This window comes from Dromaius novaehollandiae, chromosome 3 (genome assembly GCF_036370855.1).
Source record: "Dromaius novaehollandiae isolate bDroNov1 chromosome 3, bDroNov1.hap1, whole genome shotgun sequence".
Classification (NCBI taxonomy): Eukaryota; Metazoa; Chordata; class Aves; order Casuariiformes; family Dromaiidae; genus Dromaius; species Dromaius novaehollandiae.
The window spans coordinates 5,789,692-5,809,974 of record NC_088100.1 but is presented as its reverse complement, the minus strand read 5'-3'; the positions used below and the strand labels follow the sequence as shown (position 1 = coordinate 5,809,974).

At 39.5% G+C, this 20,283-nt stretch overlaps 1 protein-coding gene across 1 annotated transcript; it reads right to left on the bottom strand.

Annotated features, from left to right (window-relative positions):
- Positions 1 to 8,181: 8,181 nt before the first annotated feature.
- Positions 8,182 to 18,830, bottom strand: LOC112979530 (serotriflin-like). The gene is made up of 8 exons (XM_026093809.2): positions 18,753 to 18,830; positions 15,788 to 15,849; positions 13,927 to 14,046; positions 13,332 to 13,419; positions 12,114 to 12,259; positions 10,798 to 10,892; positions 10,155 to 10,243; positions 8,182 to 9,112 (listed from the first exon to the last, which is right to left on the bottom strand). Exons 2-8 carry the CDS (start codon positions 15,845 to 15,847, stop codon positions 8,985 to 8,987), a joined length of 726 nt encoding a protein of 241 aa, XP_025949594.2. The 5' UTR covers positions 15,848 to 15,849; positions 18,753 to 18,830; the 3' UTR covers positions 8,182 to 8,984.
- Positions 18,831 to 20,283: the final 1,453 nt, after the last annotated feature.

The window sequence follows — 20,283 nt, the reverse complement described above, 5'->3', positions numbered from 1 at the left end:
ACCTGTTTTCTATACTGTTGAGGACTATGGGATTAAGTGCACTGATTTGCTCAGCACTGGGCTTTCCTTGCAGCTGTGGGACTGCATTCCTTAAAGAAATGAGAAATTTCCGATTTGCCCTTCTCCCTGAGCTACAATACAGTCTGAATAATTGGGAGGTGGCCTAGATCCTGCATGGCTGTGAGCAGAGTTGCCCTAGCCCTGGGGAAGCATTGAGTTGCTCTGCTATCACGTGTTGTGCAACCTCTGCATTGGAGTCCCAGGCACTGACATCCCATCCTCCTGTGGGATGTGTTTAGCACCACTCTATAGCCATGGGGAAAGCTAAATTACTTTTCCAGACAACTTTGATGCTGAACTGCTTCCCCCTTGCTTAAGTAGGAGGTGATGTGTGGAAGAAAAGGAGGGAATTTGATGCACAGTAAAAAATGATGACCTTTTCCTGAGTGAACATTATGGATCAAGGTTTGAGTGACTAAGCCCTGCTGAACCTTATCTTGTCTAACACACTTAAAGGCCACAGAGGAAGAGACAGGAAAATCTTTCTCCTTGATGAAGACATGACATCTGCCCAAGACCCAGCCCAGCCCTGGGTATGCAAAACTCAGATGTTAAGGCTATCTCTTCTCTTCTTCAGACAGGAAAGTTATCCTCAGGTGTTTCTGTTACATTAGTGATATGATTTTCCCCTTCCCAATTAGATGTTCAGACATGAAGACCGCAGCATCTTCAAAAAAATTACTGGGAAAAGATCCTGTTCTGACTCACTCAGAGACCTGAGGTGAGCTCCAAGTTGGCCTCTGTGGTGGATAGATGAATGAATCTTTTTGCCTTAAACATTTCTTGGTGCATGGGGTGCAGGCAGGCCATAACCCCGAACAAGCCATCTGTCCCTGGCAGAAACAGGACTGGGCTGCTGCAACCCCCGAGATGGTCTCCCTGCGACCACCCGGAACACACCGAGCCTGCACTGAACGAGACCACAATCGGGTAGAGACTTTGGGATCTGGACTGTAAATTATTGTCCGTTTTCAGCACAACTTCTATAAAACTTGCCTGGCATGAGTGACTAAATTTGCTGAAGCCTTAGGCCGCATTCCCTAGTTCAGTGAGAAAGGGCCCCAGAGCTGGTGCAGGCGGGAACGATAAGGGAGTTACCAGCAATTTGCATCTGAAACAGTGCTAATTGCTGGAGTTACCACCTCTTTGTCAGGACCTTGAGAGACAATAGCAGAACCTGAGGAATGGAGACACTCCTGGCAGAAACTGCAGCAGAAAACAGCCTGCCTAGGAACAACGATGAGATCCAATAAGGAGCAGGAGACCCCAGAAACTACCGAGTGAGGGGTGGAGAGCTTAGATTAGAAGGTATAATTGTCCAGGGATTTCTTTGTTCGGGGTCCCTCTTCGGAGGTACCCAACTCGAGCTGTGTGAAGAGGCCCACCTACCACCAGACGGGAGTCCCCCCCCCCCCGCCGAGACTCCCAAAGGAAGAGGACCAACGGGACAACGCTGGATCCACGGGTGGTGATACCTTTTCTCTCTCTCTCTCTCTCTCTCTCCTCTCTTTTTCCCTCTCCTTTGTTGAATCTGTTTGAAACGTGTGACACGGGACTTGTCTAGCTAGTTGGTTATCCTATTTGACCACATGCCTTATCTTTGTGTTAACAAATCTTAAAACTGGTTGGCTGGTGTCGTTTCACCGTAATTCAGTCCAAGGGCATCACGAACTTGGTCGTTGGTCCCAAGGGGAGGGAGGTCATCCTGAACGACTCCTTTTGGGCTGTGACAGCCTCCCACCAAACCAAGGGACCTCCAGCAAAGCCAGTCCTTGCAGGAGAGGTGAGCCAATTGAATCACTTATTACCCAGAGCCACTGCCTTCCATACCCTTTCCTTTTCATTATTCGCCCCCACAGCACATCTACTTGATAAGGACAAGAAGCACCTCTGCTTACTGAATAGCAAGATCTTTCTTCCCTCAGCCCACAGGATGCAGCCAGATGATACAGGGTGAGCTGATCTAACACCTACTTTCTGTTGATTTGCTTCTCCTTCCGCCTTTTGCTGTTATTTGTATGGTCTGACCTAACCAATCCTACCACTGTGCTGAGCTGGCTCCACAGCTCACTGACGTCTCTGCAAGCCAGTCCAAGTAACTAAGCTGGTAGAAGATGAAAGCAGGAGAAAGAAAAAAAAGAGTAAAAAGTAATAATTTCCTGCCAGTCTAGAGACTGAAGCTGATCACTGAGAAGTCAGATGAACTGTTGCATGCATGTCTCACCCCTGGATTATTGACCTTCTCCCTCTAGCCCATGCCAAACCAACTAATCTCACTAAAAGCAATACAGCAACCCAACCAGACCATACATAGTTTTCTGCAGGGTTAGGAATTCGGATCAACCCAGCAAGGAGGAAACCTAGCAGTGGAAGTGGGGTTGACCTTCCTCTTCCAATGATGGTGATCAGTGCAAGCCATTCCTGATAACTTCATTTCCAGGATGCTGTTGGATGAGACAGCTTATCTGATCTAGTAGTTTTTTTGCTGCTCTCCCATTCCCTTAATTGCAACCTTACAAACTTATTCTCTGTACTTTGCCCAAGAAAGGACTGATAGCTACATATTATTCCATTTCCAGGGGGATCGATGGCATTCATGGGGTCTTCTGGTAGGTTTCCTTACAGGTTATTCTTACCCACTTCAGCATGTTGCTGTAGCATCTGGCCGAGGACACTGTGCTTGTTGACAATTATCCTGGTCTTGCCTGGTAGCTTACAAAGCAGCCAAATCCACAGTGGCTTCTGTCATGAAACACAATGCGAAAATCAACCTAAGAGCTGCAGCCACCCATGCAAGTTCAGTCCTGCTTGTTGATTTGGCTGTGAGGCTAGGATTCCTCTAAGAAAGAAACTAAAGCAGAAAAATCCTCCTCAGGATTGCAAAATGGGATTGTGAAAGACAATTAGGCTTCACTTCCTCCAACTTCCAAAGGGTGGCTAGAAACCCTAGATTGCCTCTGAAACCCCAGCCATAAACTATCTATGAACCAAGATCATAGTTTAACACCCTTGTAACCATCCCCTCCCACAAAACTCATTTCTGCCCCTCAGTTGTACCAAAAAGATTTGTGTTGGGCCTTATGGTAAATTGGGCTGAGGAATCCAAGTTAGAATAATCAATTTTTGATTTTTTTTCTATTTTCGGCCAGCCTCTCAGTTCTTCCCTCTTCCCCCCCCCCCCCCGCCCCCAGCCCAAAACAGCAGGACTAGCAAAACTTAGGGAAAAATTGATGGAAATTGTGTGATGCAGCACTGCTACTAAGCTTGCCAAACTATGGCCAAAGCATATCATAGGCAATGTAATAAATATACTTACAGCAAGGGACAGTCCTTGTCCCTAGTAGCTTACAGTTGAAAGATTTAGATGTTTATTTTTACTGTATTACAGGGAGAACTGGTTTGTGGATGGACTGAGGCCCAGAGCCCAGAAAGGATTAAGAGATGCCTACACAGGGCTTTGACAAGAACATAGGTACTTAAAACTAAACTTGTGGTCTGTGTTTGTAACCGCCTATGATGATTCAAGATCTCCAGCATGCCAGGTACAAATCTGTAGCTCTTACACAAGCCAAAGCACTGAGGAAGTGGGGAGATTAAAATGTGTCACACTTGGTTTCCCATTACGCTGAAGTGGACCACTCCTTGCTCAGTCTTTGGTTGCAATTTGCATCTAATTTGGAGGCACTTACTTCTTTCCTAAGGTGCTGTGTGGGGAGCCTTGGTGCCAGGCAGAAGACTGTGAGTGCCACAGTTGGATTTCAGGAAGTAAAACATCATATTTTTCAGCCTTTCCCAGGCCAATTCAGGGCACAGAAGACCAATGGCCAAACACACATCTCCTGAGTGCATACTATGCTATGGCTGTCTTTGTCCGATAGGATGATAGTCGACAAATGTGATAAACTAGCTATAGAGTCTTCTAGTTTTCTGTGAAGTTTGCCTCATCTGTCTTACCTGTCCAGCAGACTGGTGCAGCAAAGCAGACAGACACACAAGTAGAGTCAGGAAATCCATCTGTAAACGGTGCATAAAATAGCTAGAACCACATGCAGTACTTTGTTATATAACGCTTGTCTAAAAATCTTATCAGTGGCTAATTATTACAGAGAAAATTAATGAGGATAATCTACTGATAAGTGGAAAATACGCCTTTCCGCTCAGATGAGTAAGATTTGAAGTAGAACGACACCAATTCTCATTTTATTAAGGTTGTTTTAAAGTCTTTTGCATTTTTCAATGTCTTTACGTTTGCAGAGCAGAATAAAAATCTGGCCCACATAAAACATGACTGTGGACAGTCTGGTAGTAAATATACCATAGCGTGTAGCAGATGACTCAATCAATCTGATAATAAATGTGTTTGATAAAAATGAATCCTACATAAGAGAGGTTAAAAGTTAAACAGATGAATCAGCACTGGTAGTAAAAAACTGGATGACAAATACATTTTCTGGTCTTGTGTAAACTTACTGCAATTTCTGCCAATTTGTCTTTATATAAGTATGTGAGAGAAGATTCAGCCCAATGTGCGTGTTCCTGCAAAAAAAGCAGGCAAAAATACAATAAAAGTCAATGCATTTGCCTAATGTAGCAATCAAAATCAGAATTGTGAAAAGTATGAATGCAACTTAATTATGGTACTATGTTCCCAGTCTCTGTTATCTTACTGCAGCCCCTCTTTCTTTTAGATATGATCCAATTTTCTATAAAAATTACAAGTTTTAGCTGAGGAACAGCAAGTTTTATCTACTAGGCAATTTCAACTGCTTGTGACATGCATTTCAAAAAGTGAAGCTGTCCTCCCATTAAATGTCTAGGACTTCAAGATAGTATTTGAATATTATGGAATTTGCCATATTTTAACCAATAGATTCATGTGTGTTTACACAGCAGGATATCATTGGTGTTTTTAGAGCCTACATTTCTGTATTAGTCAAGTGTTAATAACTTACGTTTAATGTGAAAAAAGAATAAGTTATATTTACTCATTAAAAAAAGAATGCAGAATATTAAGTTTCATCACCATATTTTAAAATATTACTAATTGCAAACTGTATTACAAAATGATGATATGTCTTTTCAGAAAGTACATGCTTGCTTTTGTAATATGTGCTAGGCAGTGCTTTGCTGAAGCTGTCAGGCAGGATAAAAAGTAGAGCTACATCTTCATATCTCAAGAAATTGTGTAGAGAACTTCACTGGAGACATTACATTATCAGAAGTCTCTTTCAACATTTTAAAGTAATTTCTGAGATTTGTTGGTTTTTCATGACTGCTCTCAAAAGCCTTTTAACCAGTGTCAAGGTGTTCAGCAATCTTCTACTCTTGCAATTTCAGCAGGAAATAATATTAGTCTCACATCCTTAAAAATGATTTGCCACCAAAACTAGCTTTTCTTCAGAATAAATATATTTATTCTCTTCATTTGGCAGTAGGAGTATTCAAATTTCCTTGAGGAAGCTGAACAGTGTTCTGTGTACAGTAAGCACAAGAGTAATGAGTGATAAATATAACAGCTCTTTATACTAAAGATGCATATTTGACTATTCTTTAGCTCTGTCTTTTAAAATGTTGCAAAGTTTGTTGCTTGGATGCTATTTAGAAATGAATGCAAAGGTACAAGCAAAATGAAGTAAAAAAAAAGGCTATTCATATGAAAATATTCCTAAGAATAGACAGCATGGGGTCATTTTTCTCCTGTTGCTGATTAAACGTTATGGAATTTGGAGTTTTAATGGATCTATATGTATATATCTCACACAACCTTTGGAGTGCATGGTCATTTACCTAAAACTTGCTTCTCTCGTAAAGCTATTGGATGTATAAATGCTTTGTCAAACAGTACTGCCCTGTCATCTGCCAGTGGATGCTATGTATTCATCGTTTTATGGGAAGCTGGCTTTGTGATAAGTACATTCTTTACAAAATCAGAAGTCCTTGCACATATAAGGTAGGCAGACACCAGTAGTTACTCACACAAGTAAAGCACATTCTCCTAACGTACATGATCAACTGTTCTTTTGCTTTTTGGTTTAAAATGTTGCATTTTGTTCCTCAGCTAATATTTAGCATTTCAAATGTTAGACTACAGTGACTATTAATCCAACTATCATCAAGGCCTTTAAAGTCCTATGTGAAAATCCATTCTTGCAGCAACCACAGCTATATAGTCCCTGCTCAATGCATTGGTTTTCTGTCTTCACTTCTGTTGAGTGTTGTCCTCAGTGCTCAGCCAGGTCTTTGAGCCACTGAGGTATCGATAAGGCCATCTCAAGGCCTCCATCCATCTCTTTCCATGATATTTCATTCTCTCCCAAGCTGACTGCTTTTACCCCTGCTCCACCTACAGAAAACAAAACCTCACTTGCGCTCCTCCCCTCTGCAGCTCTTGCTCACCCTCCTGTCTCTCCTGAGATGGAGAAGATGACGGGGGAAGAAGGCAGTGTCACATGCAGCTCTTACGCAAGGTGAAAAGACAAGAGGAAAAGGTATGGCTGGCTGCAAAGTCCCCAAGCGAAAAGCATCTTCTATTCTTGCAGTTGCTGGGAGTGGAGGAAGTGTTATAGGAGAAAATAGAACTGGGCTCTAGTTTCAAGAAGTGAAACTAGTTATTTTATGTAACATAATAATAATAAGGAATATATATATTACATATACATACATCCATGTATATGTATAGGATCACAAAGAAGTCCTAATCCTCCAGTGGTAGGAGTAAAAAAAGTATTATGTGCAAAAATGAAGGTTCATGAGGGTTGAATTCGGCCTCTTCTTCTGAGGTTCGGATGGGCATACCCTTTGTCTCTTCTAACTACCTTTCAGAGAGAACGATCTTATTTTAAGGAATACACAATATCTTTTTTTCTCAAATTATGGGTAAGAGCTGTTGCACTGTGCAACCAGGAGGAGAGTCTGAGTGAGAAGCAATCCTCAGTTTTGGGAGAGATTTTTCAAACCCACCACACATAACATGGCTTCACCATTTTTGCATCCTCCCCCTGGAAACATTGCTGTAACACTTCAAGGTGTCAAATCAGCCAAGGCTTAGGCACACATTTAAAAATTTACTGCATGTTTTTGCTTTTCAGGCTTCAAAGGTATTTCTTCAAATTGTGAAAAATAAGTGAATCAAGGCCTACAGCATGACAGAGATGTAAAATACATCCATCTCACAGCTTTCAGAAAACTACATGTGTTCCAGGTATATCCAGGAGTACCATAACTAATGATGATGCATTTTCAAAGTGACATTAGCTTTCTGTTTCAGCACTAAAAGGATGTCCTGACTCTCGGATATCAAATTTAGAAAAAGGGCAAACTCAGTTCTTTGTGCCACGGGATTTTTCTACCTACCATTAAAGGACGTTAACTTTGCAATGGTGAGAGTCAGGCTTAGTTGAACTGTGCATATGATAACGTTTGGCTATTCCTGTTAATTGCATCATTACACAAGTGAGAGCAGTACAGACAGTTCCAGTGCTCAAGCCTACGTCTTGACATTGCTTAGTTCACTAGTAGCTGCACCCAAATGTGCCCAAATATACCCAAAATGTGCCCAAATGAAAGAAGACCGTGCCGCGGTGGGAAAAAGTGGTGGAGAAGAATGAGGAAAAGGTGGCGGGGGTGGGGTGAAGAAGCTGAATACTTTGTATTGTGAAATCAATCCTTTAACTTCTGCTCACCTTGCAGAATTAACAGAAATGCCACTGAAATGAATGAGCAGAAATATCTGCTGAAATTAGTCTCTGTCTAAGGCTTCTGTAGGTCTGGAAGCTAGGTAACTAGGAAGCTACGACAGTAGGTTCCTTCCTACAAGAGCACATCTTAAGGTGAGACTGAAATAACATTTAGTGCCATGGTTGACTGCACCATGGAACACTTGCTCCCCAGTGGTCACAGAAGTGGATGTTGCATGTTATTTATATTAATGGTCATTTTCTCTGAAAGAGAGTCTAAGAGAAAATGTTTTTTCTGTAGGAAATCTTCAGTTTCTCACGTGAACAGTTTCTGCTTATGCTGCTAAAGAAACAGCCTTCCTTCAAGAAGGATAAAGCCACAAAGTTGGTGGAAATTAAGTAAACTGTATTTCATGATATAAGAAAGAATGAAAATTAAAATGAATTGCTCAGTGAAGAATCAGTAATTTAATGAGTCATACAGAAATACCAAATATTTAAAAAATAATTTTTTCAAGACACCTCTACTCATTATTAAAAGTAAAATTTGCAAATGCAAACATCCTTCCTTGGCTACTTATTTGCATGAATAAAGCCTTTTCTCAGGCAGGTCTTTTCTTCTAGAGAACAGATTTGGTTACCTTTGTTTATGCCAAGTACAACCTTATGGTATGATCAGGACCATCCATTTGAATGAACTACACCCTTTTCCTATTAAAGGCAATGGAGTGTTTTAGAGCAAAATGTATGTCAGCAAAAAACCCACAAATTCTGACTGAGAATAGTTCTAATGGAAACTGCTTTGCTATCCTGATACCCTTTGAAAACTATTTCAAGTAATGCTGTTTATCTCCTGGGCCAATTAACAGTAAGGCAGTTCAAAATGTTGGTCAGGTTAAGATCACTTGCATGAACAAGGACTATGCAGCTATGCTGACAGCATGTGAAACATGTGGAAATACAGAACCTTAAACAATGCTCCTTAGATAGCAGTTTTAGAAAAGGAAGGCCTGATATCTTGAACATGATATATGTCTGGTACCCAAATGCCAAATTTCAGCTAAGAAACTCCACTATACTTCCAGAGGACTATGCAAATAAAACACGTACATGAGCTCTCTCTGATGTGAGTAACTTAACTGCATTTAGTCCTTTTGCATGCATGAGAGAGGTGAGAGAAAATTTGATTTTGTTAAAGTTATTGTCATTAAGGAGATGGATACCCAGGCAGGGAAGAGTCCGAGCCTGTTACTTTATTTCAGTTTTGCATTGGCAGGTAGCAGGGCAGTTCAGCGCAACTAAGTTAAAGGTACATCCAAAAGACTTTGCCAAGGCAGGACAGTTTTCATAGACATCCACATACTCGCAAGGGTTGGCTGAAAAAGAATCAAAACATAAAATTAATCATAAATAGGAAACTTTTTCCTTTCAGAATAATTTTTCATCAGCATAATTTTTTCCTCTTTGCTGTCATTTATCCCACAACAGCATCCAAAACCTTTGACCACACAAGCAATATTCTTAGCTCTTTCAAGAAGGCTTCCCATTGAAATTACAAGGTGTTTTGAAGCTTTCTTCCTCTATACTACAGTTCATGATGAGAATTAGCCCAGATACAAAACAGAAGTTAGATTTGAAGGTAAGTTTTATATTAATGAGACTCAACCCATCTGCCTTTATTTTCTATAAGAATTCTTGTGCAAAGCAAGTGTGATTCAAATTTGTTGATCTCTTATTCTGTCAAGTTTGATGATATTGCTACCTGATCAATGACTACTGTTCAAAGAAAGGAGAGATAAAGATAAGAAAGTCTCCTGCTTCCCTGGAACTGCCTAGATTCAAGGATCAGAATTGCCTCTCCTGGGTGTGGAAAGCATATGGACTGAAGTTGGTGGTCTGAAACTCAGATTTTCCTGCTGCCGCCTGTATAAATATATCTTTAACCTCATTGCCATCAATGGATCTTCTTGCGTTGGGAAACAATGAGAGTTTCCATACTGAGACCAAGACATTGTCACCTTTAATGCTCTCTAGAGCTATCTGGGCCATATGAATGTCTTGATCTATGCCCTTGGGACGATGAAGTGAAATGTACCTGCGTCCCAATGTACATCACACCAGCTACTGTCTGATATCTGCCCATCCTTGTTACAGATTCCTTCTTTGGTTTCACCCCACAAGTTACCCCACCCAGGTAAAACACCTAACATAGTAAAGCCTGGGCCTGTCATGATGCTTCTATAAAACAAGTGATAAAAATTCATGGTACAGTAGCCTATAGAGCATGAGTATGGATTCATAGCCTCTGGTATTTGGCCTGGTATTTGAACAAATCATTTAAAACGCTTTCCATGTGCAGAAACTAATTGATATATTTTTTAAGGTATCACAGTCACAATTTAAATGCTTAAAACTTACTGCATAGTCCATTGTCACAATCTTTAGGGCAATCACCACAAGGTTTTCCCTCTTTGTAGGGTTTCCCAAGTGAAGCTATGTTATTCCCCCTGAAACATCAATGTTATCAGCATAAAATAGAAAGTCAGTATAACATACTTAAGAGTAACATTTAATTATATGGATGCATGAATATATTAATTTAGACTCAGTCTTTGGTTATAGGTAAAACAATTTTTTCTATATTACGATATGAATGTCAAAGTTAATTTTAGACAAAGTTTATGAAATCTTCACTCCACCTTACAATCCTCACTAATGTTTTGTTATTAATGATAAAGTCTGAATGGTACTGCACATATTGATGTGCCTTTCTTGATCAAGACATCAAACAGAATGTGGGAAATACTCCTTTGTGATTTACCATGATGAAAACTGTGATTGTTAGGTACAGAAAATTTAATCTGAAAATCAGTGTCACTTTTATGTGTTATGCTTTTGTTTGGCAATTCTTTTTACAAGGGTGCTTCTGTCTTTTCATATTCCAAAAGGTCCTCAAACCTTTATCCCACCTATGAGTGATGTGCACTGACACACATTTCATCATCTCCTAAGTTATTTTGATAATGTAATAAGGAGCTCCAGTATTAGAATCAATACGTACGCAGGGCAGTACTGGCAGACATAAAAGTATTGAAAATTAGCCTCAGGACAATGAGCAACTGCACATCCAACTTTATTAGACCTGTACCAAACCACCTGCAGATATAAGAATAAAAACCATGGGAGAATGAAAAAAACAGATACATGTGAAAATCCTTTAAATACACTATGTGTTAAAGAAACATATTGGAACCAAAATTAAGTCACTTTATTTACCCTGTATAGTAAAATATAAGTCTCATCTTGCTGAAAAGCCATAATTTTCTTCTTCCTGCTATTTACCCTTGAGGCAAAGAACATTTAGGATATAATGAGGTTTATATTCAAGAAATGTGATGGACTCTTCATGCCTCAGAACTTTTAAGTTAAGCTGTCTGTGTCTATAAAATATGTTTCCAGTCAGTTACAACTGTTGAAGAAGATGCAGGAATCATGATGTAAAATTTTGTGTCCGGCACCATGTGCAGGTGAACAGAGGTCCCCCTTCCAACCGGGACCTCTGTGAAACTATGGAACTCTACAGATAATAGCAAAGTTATAAATATTTCCTTCCTGATAGTTTAATAACCCTATTCTTACAGTATCTAAGCACTTTTCAAATACTAAACAGACAAATAAGTCTCTTCCCTCTGTTTCTTGGTTTTGGAATACCAGTATCTTTACTCTGTGCATGCAAGTGATAATTGTTTGTGTGTCATGTTGTGCACATGAGTAAGGGTGTGTGTGGTTGGATACCTTGATGGAGGAAAACAAAGGTGGTAATGGCAGAATAACAATCTGGCCCTGGTTCTGAGACCAATATATTAGAAAGCATGCAGAAAAAAAATCATGATTCAAAAAAGCTCAAAATTATTAAGATTTCTCCTTAGGTTGGATCCAGCTGTGCTATGGCTGGGAAGACTGCTCATCATCCGTCATTATATTGGATGAGAAGGACATCTCTCATCACATCCAGCTAGGGTCTCCAGGGAATGGCGGGGCTGCGATGACTGCATCTCTCTTACCTCTTGTCATAAATCTATGCCTGCCTCCCTGCTGCACAGGAACACTCCCTGGTACTAACCTGGGTTTGGTGTCATCTAGCTGCAACTTTCCAAAACCAAGGCTTCAACAGCTTGTCTTGTCTAGTATACTTCCTTAAGAAAAAGCTGGAAAGATATTTAGCCTATTATTTTCATTTATATTCTGTTACTTTGAAAGCTTTCATTCTGTTTTATCAGAATGACTCTTCTGTCTCTGGTGTACTTACGAAAGTCACTTAGCTAACATATAGGCATTTATTTTCTCAGGCTCAGATATAAAAAATGTTGCATCTACCTGAGTATAATGGCCAACCACAGCACCTGCGCTTGTTGCTCCAGTGCCATATTTGAAATTTTTCACCTCATCATACCACTTCTGAACAACATCTGGCCATGAGGAAGGGGCAGTTGACATGAAGAGATTTTCACCGCAGGTTACATCTGAAAAGAGAACGGTACTGAGGAATGCAGAAAACAGACAGACACAGGTGAGGAGAGCAAGCAGAAGGCTGTATGATTTCAATGCCAGCTCTCATCCAGATGGGATGGTGCTTTTTTTTTCCCATGTCAGTGACTCCACCCTTAGTCAGCAGTGAAGTTGTCACTTGGCCGGTTTTCAGTGTGGCTAATGTGTCTGACTGGGAATTTGGTTGTTGACAGGGCTTCTGCAAATCCATAAATACACTTACACATGTGCACCAAGGATTCGTTTGTGGTGACTCTAATTTTCCTGTTTCAAACATAGCAACCATAGTCAATGTTCAGGTCACAGTTCAGTAATCTTGGGAAAAATCCCAACAATTCAAACCTTACTTCTGGTACACAGAAAGATATCTACACTGTCATGTGAATTCACCTACTATTTTCATCCAGGCCAGTCCCATTGTTCCTACTGTTTTCATTCAAGTTGCCAGGGCATTTTTAAAATTTTGAGTCTTGTCTTCATTAGCAATTATACTTAGCACTGCCAATCGGTTTTGTACCTTCACCCTTTGTCCTTCCACCCCAGATAGTTTTATTCAGTCCAAACAAGCTGATTTCTGTAGTAAACTGGGTCTGGATTCTCTTCTTTCTGATGGATATTTTGGGAGAATGTTTTCTTCACCTTCTGAAGTGAATGGGATGTACTTGTAAAACTGGTGCATTTGGGATGAGAATGGGATTTAACTTTCCTCACTTACTGGGAAGATTTATATCTAGAATTTTGTCTTCGACCCATATGTTGATGAAGTCTCACTGAAAACTTCTGGTTTAGATATTTACCTTGTGGACATCTTAAGTTAGAAATGTGAATCCTATCCTTCAACTAAATTATCAAACTTTTATAAAACTGTAGATTACTGAGTAACATATAGTCTCATTTCAGGAGATAAATGAATCCATGAAGTTGAAAATATGTGAACATAAAATTTTAGCTTCATTTTGATATCAGATAATTTAAAAATCTAATGCCTGTAAGATGGTCACATGGATAACACAAATGATATATTATTCAGTTAGCACTCATACTTACTGATTTTCCTCAATGCTGTAGGACTGTGGCTCAAAGTACATTTATTTGCCCAAGCTTCGGCATTCTTTGCAACTTCAGGACTCCATTTCTTAATGAAAGGAGAAAATAGTAGTCACTCAGATATGTAGCACTTAATAAAGCCTCGTAGAGAAACAACATTTTTGAAGTTACACTTTTAATCAGAAAAAATCTCATGTGAATCCTTTTTCTACCCCTTTTTTTAGGGAGAAGGAACAACTAGATAATGTACACCCATGAAAAGACTAAAAACTGTGCAGACTGACAATGAATGTGTCAGAAAAAAGGGACAATATTATATTTCCTCCTTTTCCTCTCCATTTTCCTTCAAAAGAAAGAGACATCATTGTTCATACGCTGCAGAATTTGCCAGACCTTTTCTCCCATCTTCCCAACATCATATTTCTCTTGATACTGTCCGTGCTTGATATTCCTAGCACTTCAGCATAGGAAAGATTGGGTATTTAAGTGTACTTGAGTGTATTTGCTGCTCACTTAAATAATGTGATCTTGCACGTGGTCCTGTATCTCTCATAGGGTCTGTTATTCACTGCAAATAGAAACACAGGTAACTTACCATCTTCAACATGTTGCTGGCAGACGGGTTTACTCCTCTCCTGAGGGCATTGTGCTTGTCAACAACCAGCTTTTGTTGATCTGCTTTGCTAGCTGACAGAACATCAAAACTTGCATGTTCCTAAATTGAAAAGCCATGTTATATTTCTTATTTATTTGAATGTAACTAAATACTGAAAACTGTCTAGGAAATGTTAAAATACTAAAATAATAATATCAACCTAAGAAATGGTCCCTGTGGCGAAGGAGGTGCCATAATTCCTTTCCTAGGTCTGTCTAGGGTTTGTTCCCTGCTGTGTAGCACTTTGAATAATTTCAGAGCTTAGCAGTAATAAAAATACCACTGGTTCCTGTATCATATCTGACAGCTCACTTCAGATGTATAGCATATCTTATCTCATGTGACATTAGACTCTTAAATTTACACAACTGTATCAGACTCAATTTATTGTTATTATCATTTCCTTCACAAAGGTTTAGGGAAAACAGGATCTAAAAATCAGACAAAGACCTGGGTGTGCTTATGATGCTTTCGCCTTCTTCAGTATTTTAAATATGCCTATCAATTTCTGTTTACTGAAGGACGTGTAATCACAGGATTGTCACAGACATCTTGTGATGCTTCCATCAGGAGATCCCACTGCACAAAAAATGTGTCAATGTTTTCTTCCACTCCTGCCGTAACTGACTGTATTTCTCAAACCTTTCCCATATTTTCCAACAGAAAGAATAGCCATAGGAAGAATTCTGCCTCTTCCCTGCAATCTTTCTCACCAGGTTTCTAGGCTATAGCATGAAGAGCAGAAATTGAAAAATCCCATCATATTTTTAGGCTACTGTTCTCTACTATGTCTTCAGTGTAACAGTTGTTACTATTATTTTTGTCATACTACACTTCATACTCACATATAAATAAGTTCATACTTCCTAGAATAAGGTAATTAGTTACCTATGTCCATACATTCAGATGGATTTATTGATATTTATTTTTAGTGGTATGATAGTACTGTGTAAGAAAATCTTCTTTGTAAGTATTTATTTTCACAGATCATGACAATCCAGGCACATACAGTATTATTTTTCCTACATCTAATGTATTTTTAGACATCAGTATTTAAAAGATTTGCTGTTTCTCTTTTTATTCATAAGTCAATAAATGTCATTTATCTTTAACGTTTTCATCCAATGATCCCTTACTCTTCTGCCTAAATCCAGTGACACTAGTCATGAACCAAGCACATCGTTTGCACTTGCCATTTAGTGTACTTAAACAAGCTTCAGCGCTTATAGCATTAGAAAAGTAGTATTTGTGGAAAGAAGTATTTCTAGTAAAGCAGCTGATATAAAGGGGAAAAAAATGGTCCAGCTTTCAGTCACATTAGTATTTCCAAAGCAAAAATAGCAAACTTCCAACTTCAGACTCGGTAAGAGTTGGGAGGAACTACTCTAAATGTACATGGATTATGTTAATGAATTAACGTATCTGAAGGAAACCAGTGATAGCTGTTCAGAGGATGAGACTATGAGGCGAGGGAGAGGCACACAGGTCTCTGTCGCTGTGGGCTGGGTCTTCAGAAAGTACGTGTGTGGGTCTAGGAAACACAGTTAGAAGCAACCCTGAGCCAACAGAGGGTTTAGTGTGAAAATGTGGGTGCAGTCTACTGCTCTGAAATTAAGCAGACCTTGAGAATAGGGGTTCTCTGTGGCACCAGACTTCAAGGATATGGTCTCTCCAAAGCCCAGATATCTAACAAGACTCTTCCTACACATGAGCAGTGTGCATAGGAAAAAACACATTGAATCAGGCCTCGAGTCTGTCAAAGCCAATCCAGATTTTTCCGAATGCAAAACACGGATCCTACCTCTGCAGTGGACTGAGGCAGCACAGCTGTGAGACACAGGAACACTGCTGGCAGAATCATCTCTGAAAAGGGAAGAATGGAGATTTTGCTATTTTTTTTCCCTTTATGGTGCTTTCATCTCTCTGAACATGTAACACATCTCTCTCCTGTGCCTCTCCAGGTGTTTTCTCAAGCAGCAAGGTAATGATTTCTTTCTTTCCTCCTTCTCTCTTCCTCCCATTTTTAGAAGTAAAAAAAATAAAATTCATTCCTTCTCTACTTTTCAAAATTTCTAGAAACACTATGAATCAATTCCTTTGTATATTTTGTTCTTCCTGGTCAAATCCTGATTTATTCACATGTTTATTCACACATTTGTGTTTTCCTTCCTTTAGAAAGACTTTGGTTTTCTGCAGAACTGCCAGTGGTGGACACTTTTTAGTCTGTTTCTGTGTCTGCATAAGCCTGAAACTTTCCCTAATCTCAATTGCCTACTCTGACAGGACTGCATTACTTGAAATGGAAGTTTAGACATATATGCCGGCTTCTACATTCAGATGTCTGAGTCTGGAGTCAAAACTTTTCCTTAAGGACTAACACTGGAATATTGCTGTGAAGCTTCGTCACACGTGAGCTGGGTCCAAACTGGCTGGACCAGAAATGGACCAGCACTGGCTTCCCAGGGAATTTGTTTCAGAAAGCTTTTCTCTCTCTCTCTCTCTCTCTCTCTCTCTTTTTAAATAAAACTCCTGATCAAAAAATAAGCAGTACAGAGTGGGTACAGAAATGGGAGCCTTCTCTAATTGAAAAAATAACCACCAGCCTTTGGACCCACCAAGGCTGTGCTTGCTTAGGAGACCCAAAGCTTCAAACTGTTCCACTACAGTGGTCCAGATGGTAATAAGATCATTATATTTGGTATCTGATTGCAACCAGCCATAGGAGTTATGTTCAGCTTGTTTCTGCTTAGCTACCTTGGGCAGGCAAGCAGGTGACTAGACTGGAATTTACTTATTTTGGCAGTTTTCCCAAACCCCTCTCTGAGAGAATTTTTGGGCATGTTGCCACAGAGATACGTTATTAACTTAAGCTCTTATTTGGCTTTGAAAGGCTGCTGGTTTTAGTTTTAATTTATTCCTGGGGAAAAGCCAATATGGTTTCTTTTCCATACTCAATAAGGCCTCTTTACCTTAGGGCAACCAGTTTATATAAAGCACAAGGTTTTCCTACACATGGAGAACACACGGGTAAGAATAGCTGCCCTTTTCCAAAGCCTCTTTAAATGGACTGAATATTGGCAGTTGTGGCCATGTCTGCACCAGGAAAATGAACCATGCCAGGGCCGTATCTCTAGTCCAGAGGCCAAAAAAGGCACAGACTGGCAACATTTGTAGTATGGCTCAGCCTCCAAAACAAGGTGGCTTCATCCAAGCTTAGAGAAGATACATTTGGCCCAAGGGAAAACAATATTGGGAACTCTTCAGGTAATTTACAGTTTATGTGGTCGAGTTCCAGTTCTTGGAATTGGTTAATGGCACTATTTAATTCAGAGATAATCTGTTCCTTTCTTGAAACACTCTGGGATCACACAAGATTTTTCATAGTACCTCTTCTGTGACACTTACTTCTTAGAGCTTTTACAGCATTTTTCAGTGTATGTAAACTAGGAGTTTAAAGACAAAAGACTGTAGTCCTGCTAACATGAAAGATGATTCTTTTCCCTTCTTTCCTAACTAGAAAGTAAGGAGAGGTGTTAGTTATTTTTAGTTGCACTGAAATTACAAGCAAAAATACATTCTTTTGGTGCAAAATGTGCTGATTCTCAGATAAAAAAATGAACCTTCTAGCACTTAAAACATTTACAAATAAATTTTCTGCTTCTAGTGAAAATAACTGTTCCTTGAAATTGTCAGGCAGTCTGTTTTGTAAACAAAACTGAAGAAGCTGACTTAAAGACATTGCCAAAATATTAATTACCTGGAATATTTTCTATCAATTTAATTAATATATTAATTAAATGAATAGAATTAGTAATTTAATACATGATACAAATTGCAAAATGCCTTTGGAATTCTTTTTAAGAACCAGTGGGTTTCCTGCTCCAAGATACTAACGTACTTTTGGCAGTCCCACAGGTTTCAACCAAATGCTTATGGTTTAAGAGATGTAAATTTAATTGCTCTGCATTAATTTCTAGGCACTGGTCCTAAAATCAGTCCCTCCATCCCACCCTCCCTTGTTCCCCCCAGTCAAACATAAATCAGGACATGTGCCAAGTCTTACTGACTTTCCTGCAACTCCATCTGTGTACAGGGACCTGCCACTGAAAGACGCTGCTTTAGCATCCCTAGTTTGTCAAACAACCCCTAGTTTGGCGAACTTGTGAGAATTTTTTTCCCTTCCCTCCTTCAAAGGCACAATCCTCCCCCCACAAAAAGTATCATAGATTATTGACACAGCTGAATCTGTATTACAAAAGAGCATCCCCATTAATTTTTATTATCCTTGAAAATGACCTGGAACGGAGTAATACAAGCTGTCATTTCACTTGCACAGCATTGCCACAGAAGATCCTACTACGCAGCCACTTTGTGCAAGAGGAAGGTGGTAATTTCCCAACACTGAAAAGAAGTGATGATAGCTACACATAGCAATACAGTATACTGAACTGGATATATATTCAGTTCAGTACATTGAGTCTGTCTCTATCTCTTTCTCTATGTATATCTAATTTTCTGCCAAGATGCTCCTTTCTTGTATACAGGCCACTTTTCATCCATTTTTGATTGTTCATCAGTTTTCTTTCCTTATTTTCTGCTTGCATTATGCCACTGCCTATCTAATCCTTGCTTTTAACCAAATAAAATCCTCTTTCTGTGACCCTCCTAACTTGTTCAAGAGACCAGAAGCCTCCAACAATAGCTTACATTTTAATACCTGAAAAAAATTACAATACTTTAAACAAATGAATCTATGTAAGTTCTACCTTTTGATTCCAGGAAGATCGGAGGTTTCTTCCGTGCCTCTCAGGCAGTTGTGGAAGTGACCGAGGTTCCTCACTGGAGCGTGATTTATAGCTCCTCTGTTTCCTGATAGGACAAGGTGAGTCAGCGTCACAGGTATTGTAAAAATCATACGGTGACCAGATAGAACAGCGCGTTTGTCATGTGCACATTCTTCCAAGGAGGAGGTTGTTTGCTTCTGTTCCGTTTTTATTTCCTCCTACTTTTTGTTTTGGATGAGATGCAACACACTGAAGAGTTCTGTATGTATTTGTCATTACACGTAAAATTTGCAGTCGATGTGAACGCCAGGTACAAAGGCTCTCTGCTAATGACTGGTGCATCCAGTTACAATAAAGGCTTAAGCTTAATCTTCAGCAATGCAAATGAAGTCAATTGGCTACTGAGATGTCTCCAGACTGACATTATTGTAACCAAGGTAGAATCTTGCCCATTGATATTTCTGAGGGAAAAAAGAGAAATCTTGGGCAAAGTTTCTGTTCATGCTATGGCTTCTTTACATCACTCCAGTAGTGTAAAATTCAAAGCACCAAGGATGTTATTTTAATGGATATTTTTACCCAAGACTGGATAAAAATTAAAAGACTATTGTTTGCACTAGTATTAAAGCATACACAACAGCTTTATTCGGCATTTCCAAGTTACCTAGGTTAAAATGAGAATGGGTGGAAATACTACCCCATCAGAAGGGTATCTGTGCATTCACTATGTGTGGGTATTAATTGCTTCTGTCCAAATTCAGTCTCAAGTCATTACTGACCAGAGCAATTGTCATTCTCTGCTCTTATACAAAAAAAGTGGTAGTTTTCTATTTAAATTAAATTCTTACTTCTTAGTCTCACAACTCCCACTCTACTACCCTGTGAAGTATGACCTTCCAAAACAATCTTTTGCCCTGTATTACCTAGGAAATCAGTGCATTGGCTATACTGGGTGAAATGGTAGTGGTGCGGTTTGTTGTTTCATAATCATATGGAAAGGAACACGCTCTCAGCAAGTTTGTGGTTGACACCAAATTGGAGGGAGCAGTCAATATGCTGGATAATAAGGCTGTCATTCAGAGGGACCTTTACAATCTGGAGAAATGATCTGACAGAAATGATCTGACAGAAATCAGTTGGCTAGGGACCAATTGGCTAAGAAGCAGCTCTAACAAAACACATTTGAGGGTTTTGGTGGACAACAAGTTGCATGTGAATCAGCTGTACACCCTTGTGACAGTGAAGGCTAACCATGTGTTATACTGAATTAGCCAGTATGTAGCCAGGGGATTGACAATAGTGATTATACCCTCCTTTTCAGCATTTGTAAGACTGTATCTGGAGACTGTGTCCAGTTTTGGACTCCCCAGGACAAGACAGACATTCAAAAAATGGAATGAATCTAGCAAAGGGCAACTATGTTGATTAGAGAAAAGCCTGTGCCAGATTCTTTTAAGATGCTGGACATGAGGTAAGGATCAGAAATCTCAGTTCTGACTAGATGTAACAAAAA

Bases quoted from the DNA above. Each gene is read 5' to 3' on its own strand.
- LOC112979530 (XM_026093809.2), bottom strand. From the start codon at position 15,847: ATGATTCTGCCAGCAGTGTTCCTGTGTCTCACAGCTGTGCTGCCTCAG. The intron at 13,420-13,926 runs GTAAGTTACCTG...CCTTTCATTAAG, and splicing joins CCAGCAACATGTTGAAGATG to AAATGGAGTCCTGAAGTTGC. The intron at 12,260-13,331 runs GTAAGTATGAGT...TTCTCTTTTCAG, and splicing joins TACAGCATTGAGGAAAATCA to ATGTAACCTGCGGTGAAAAT.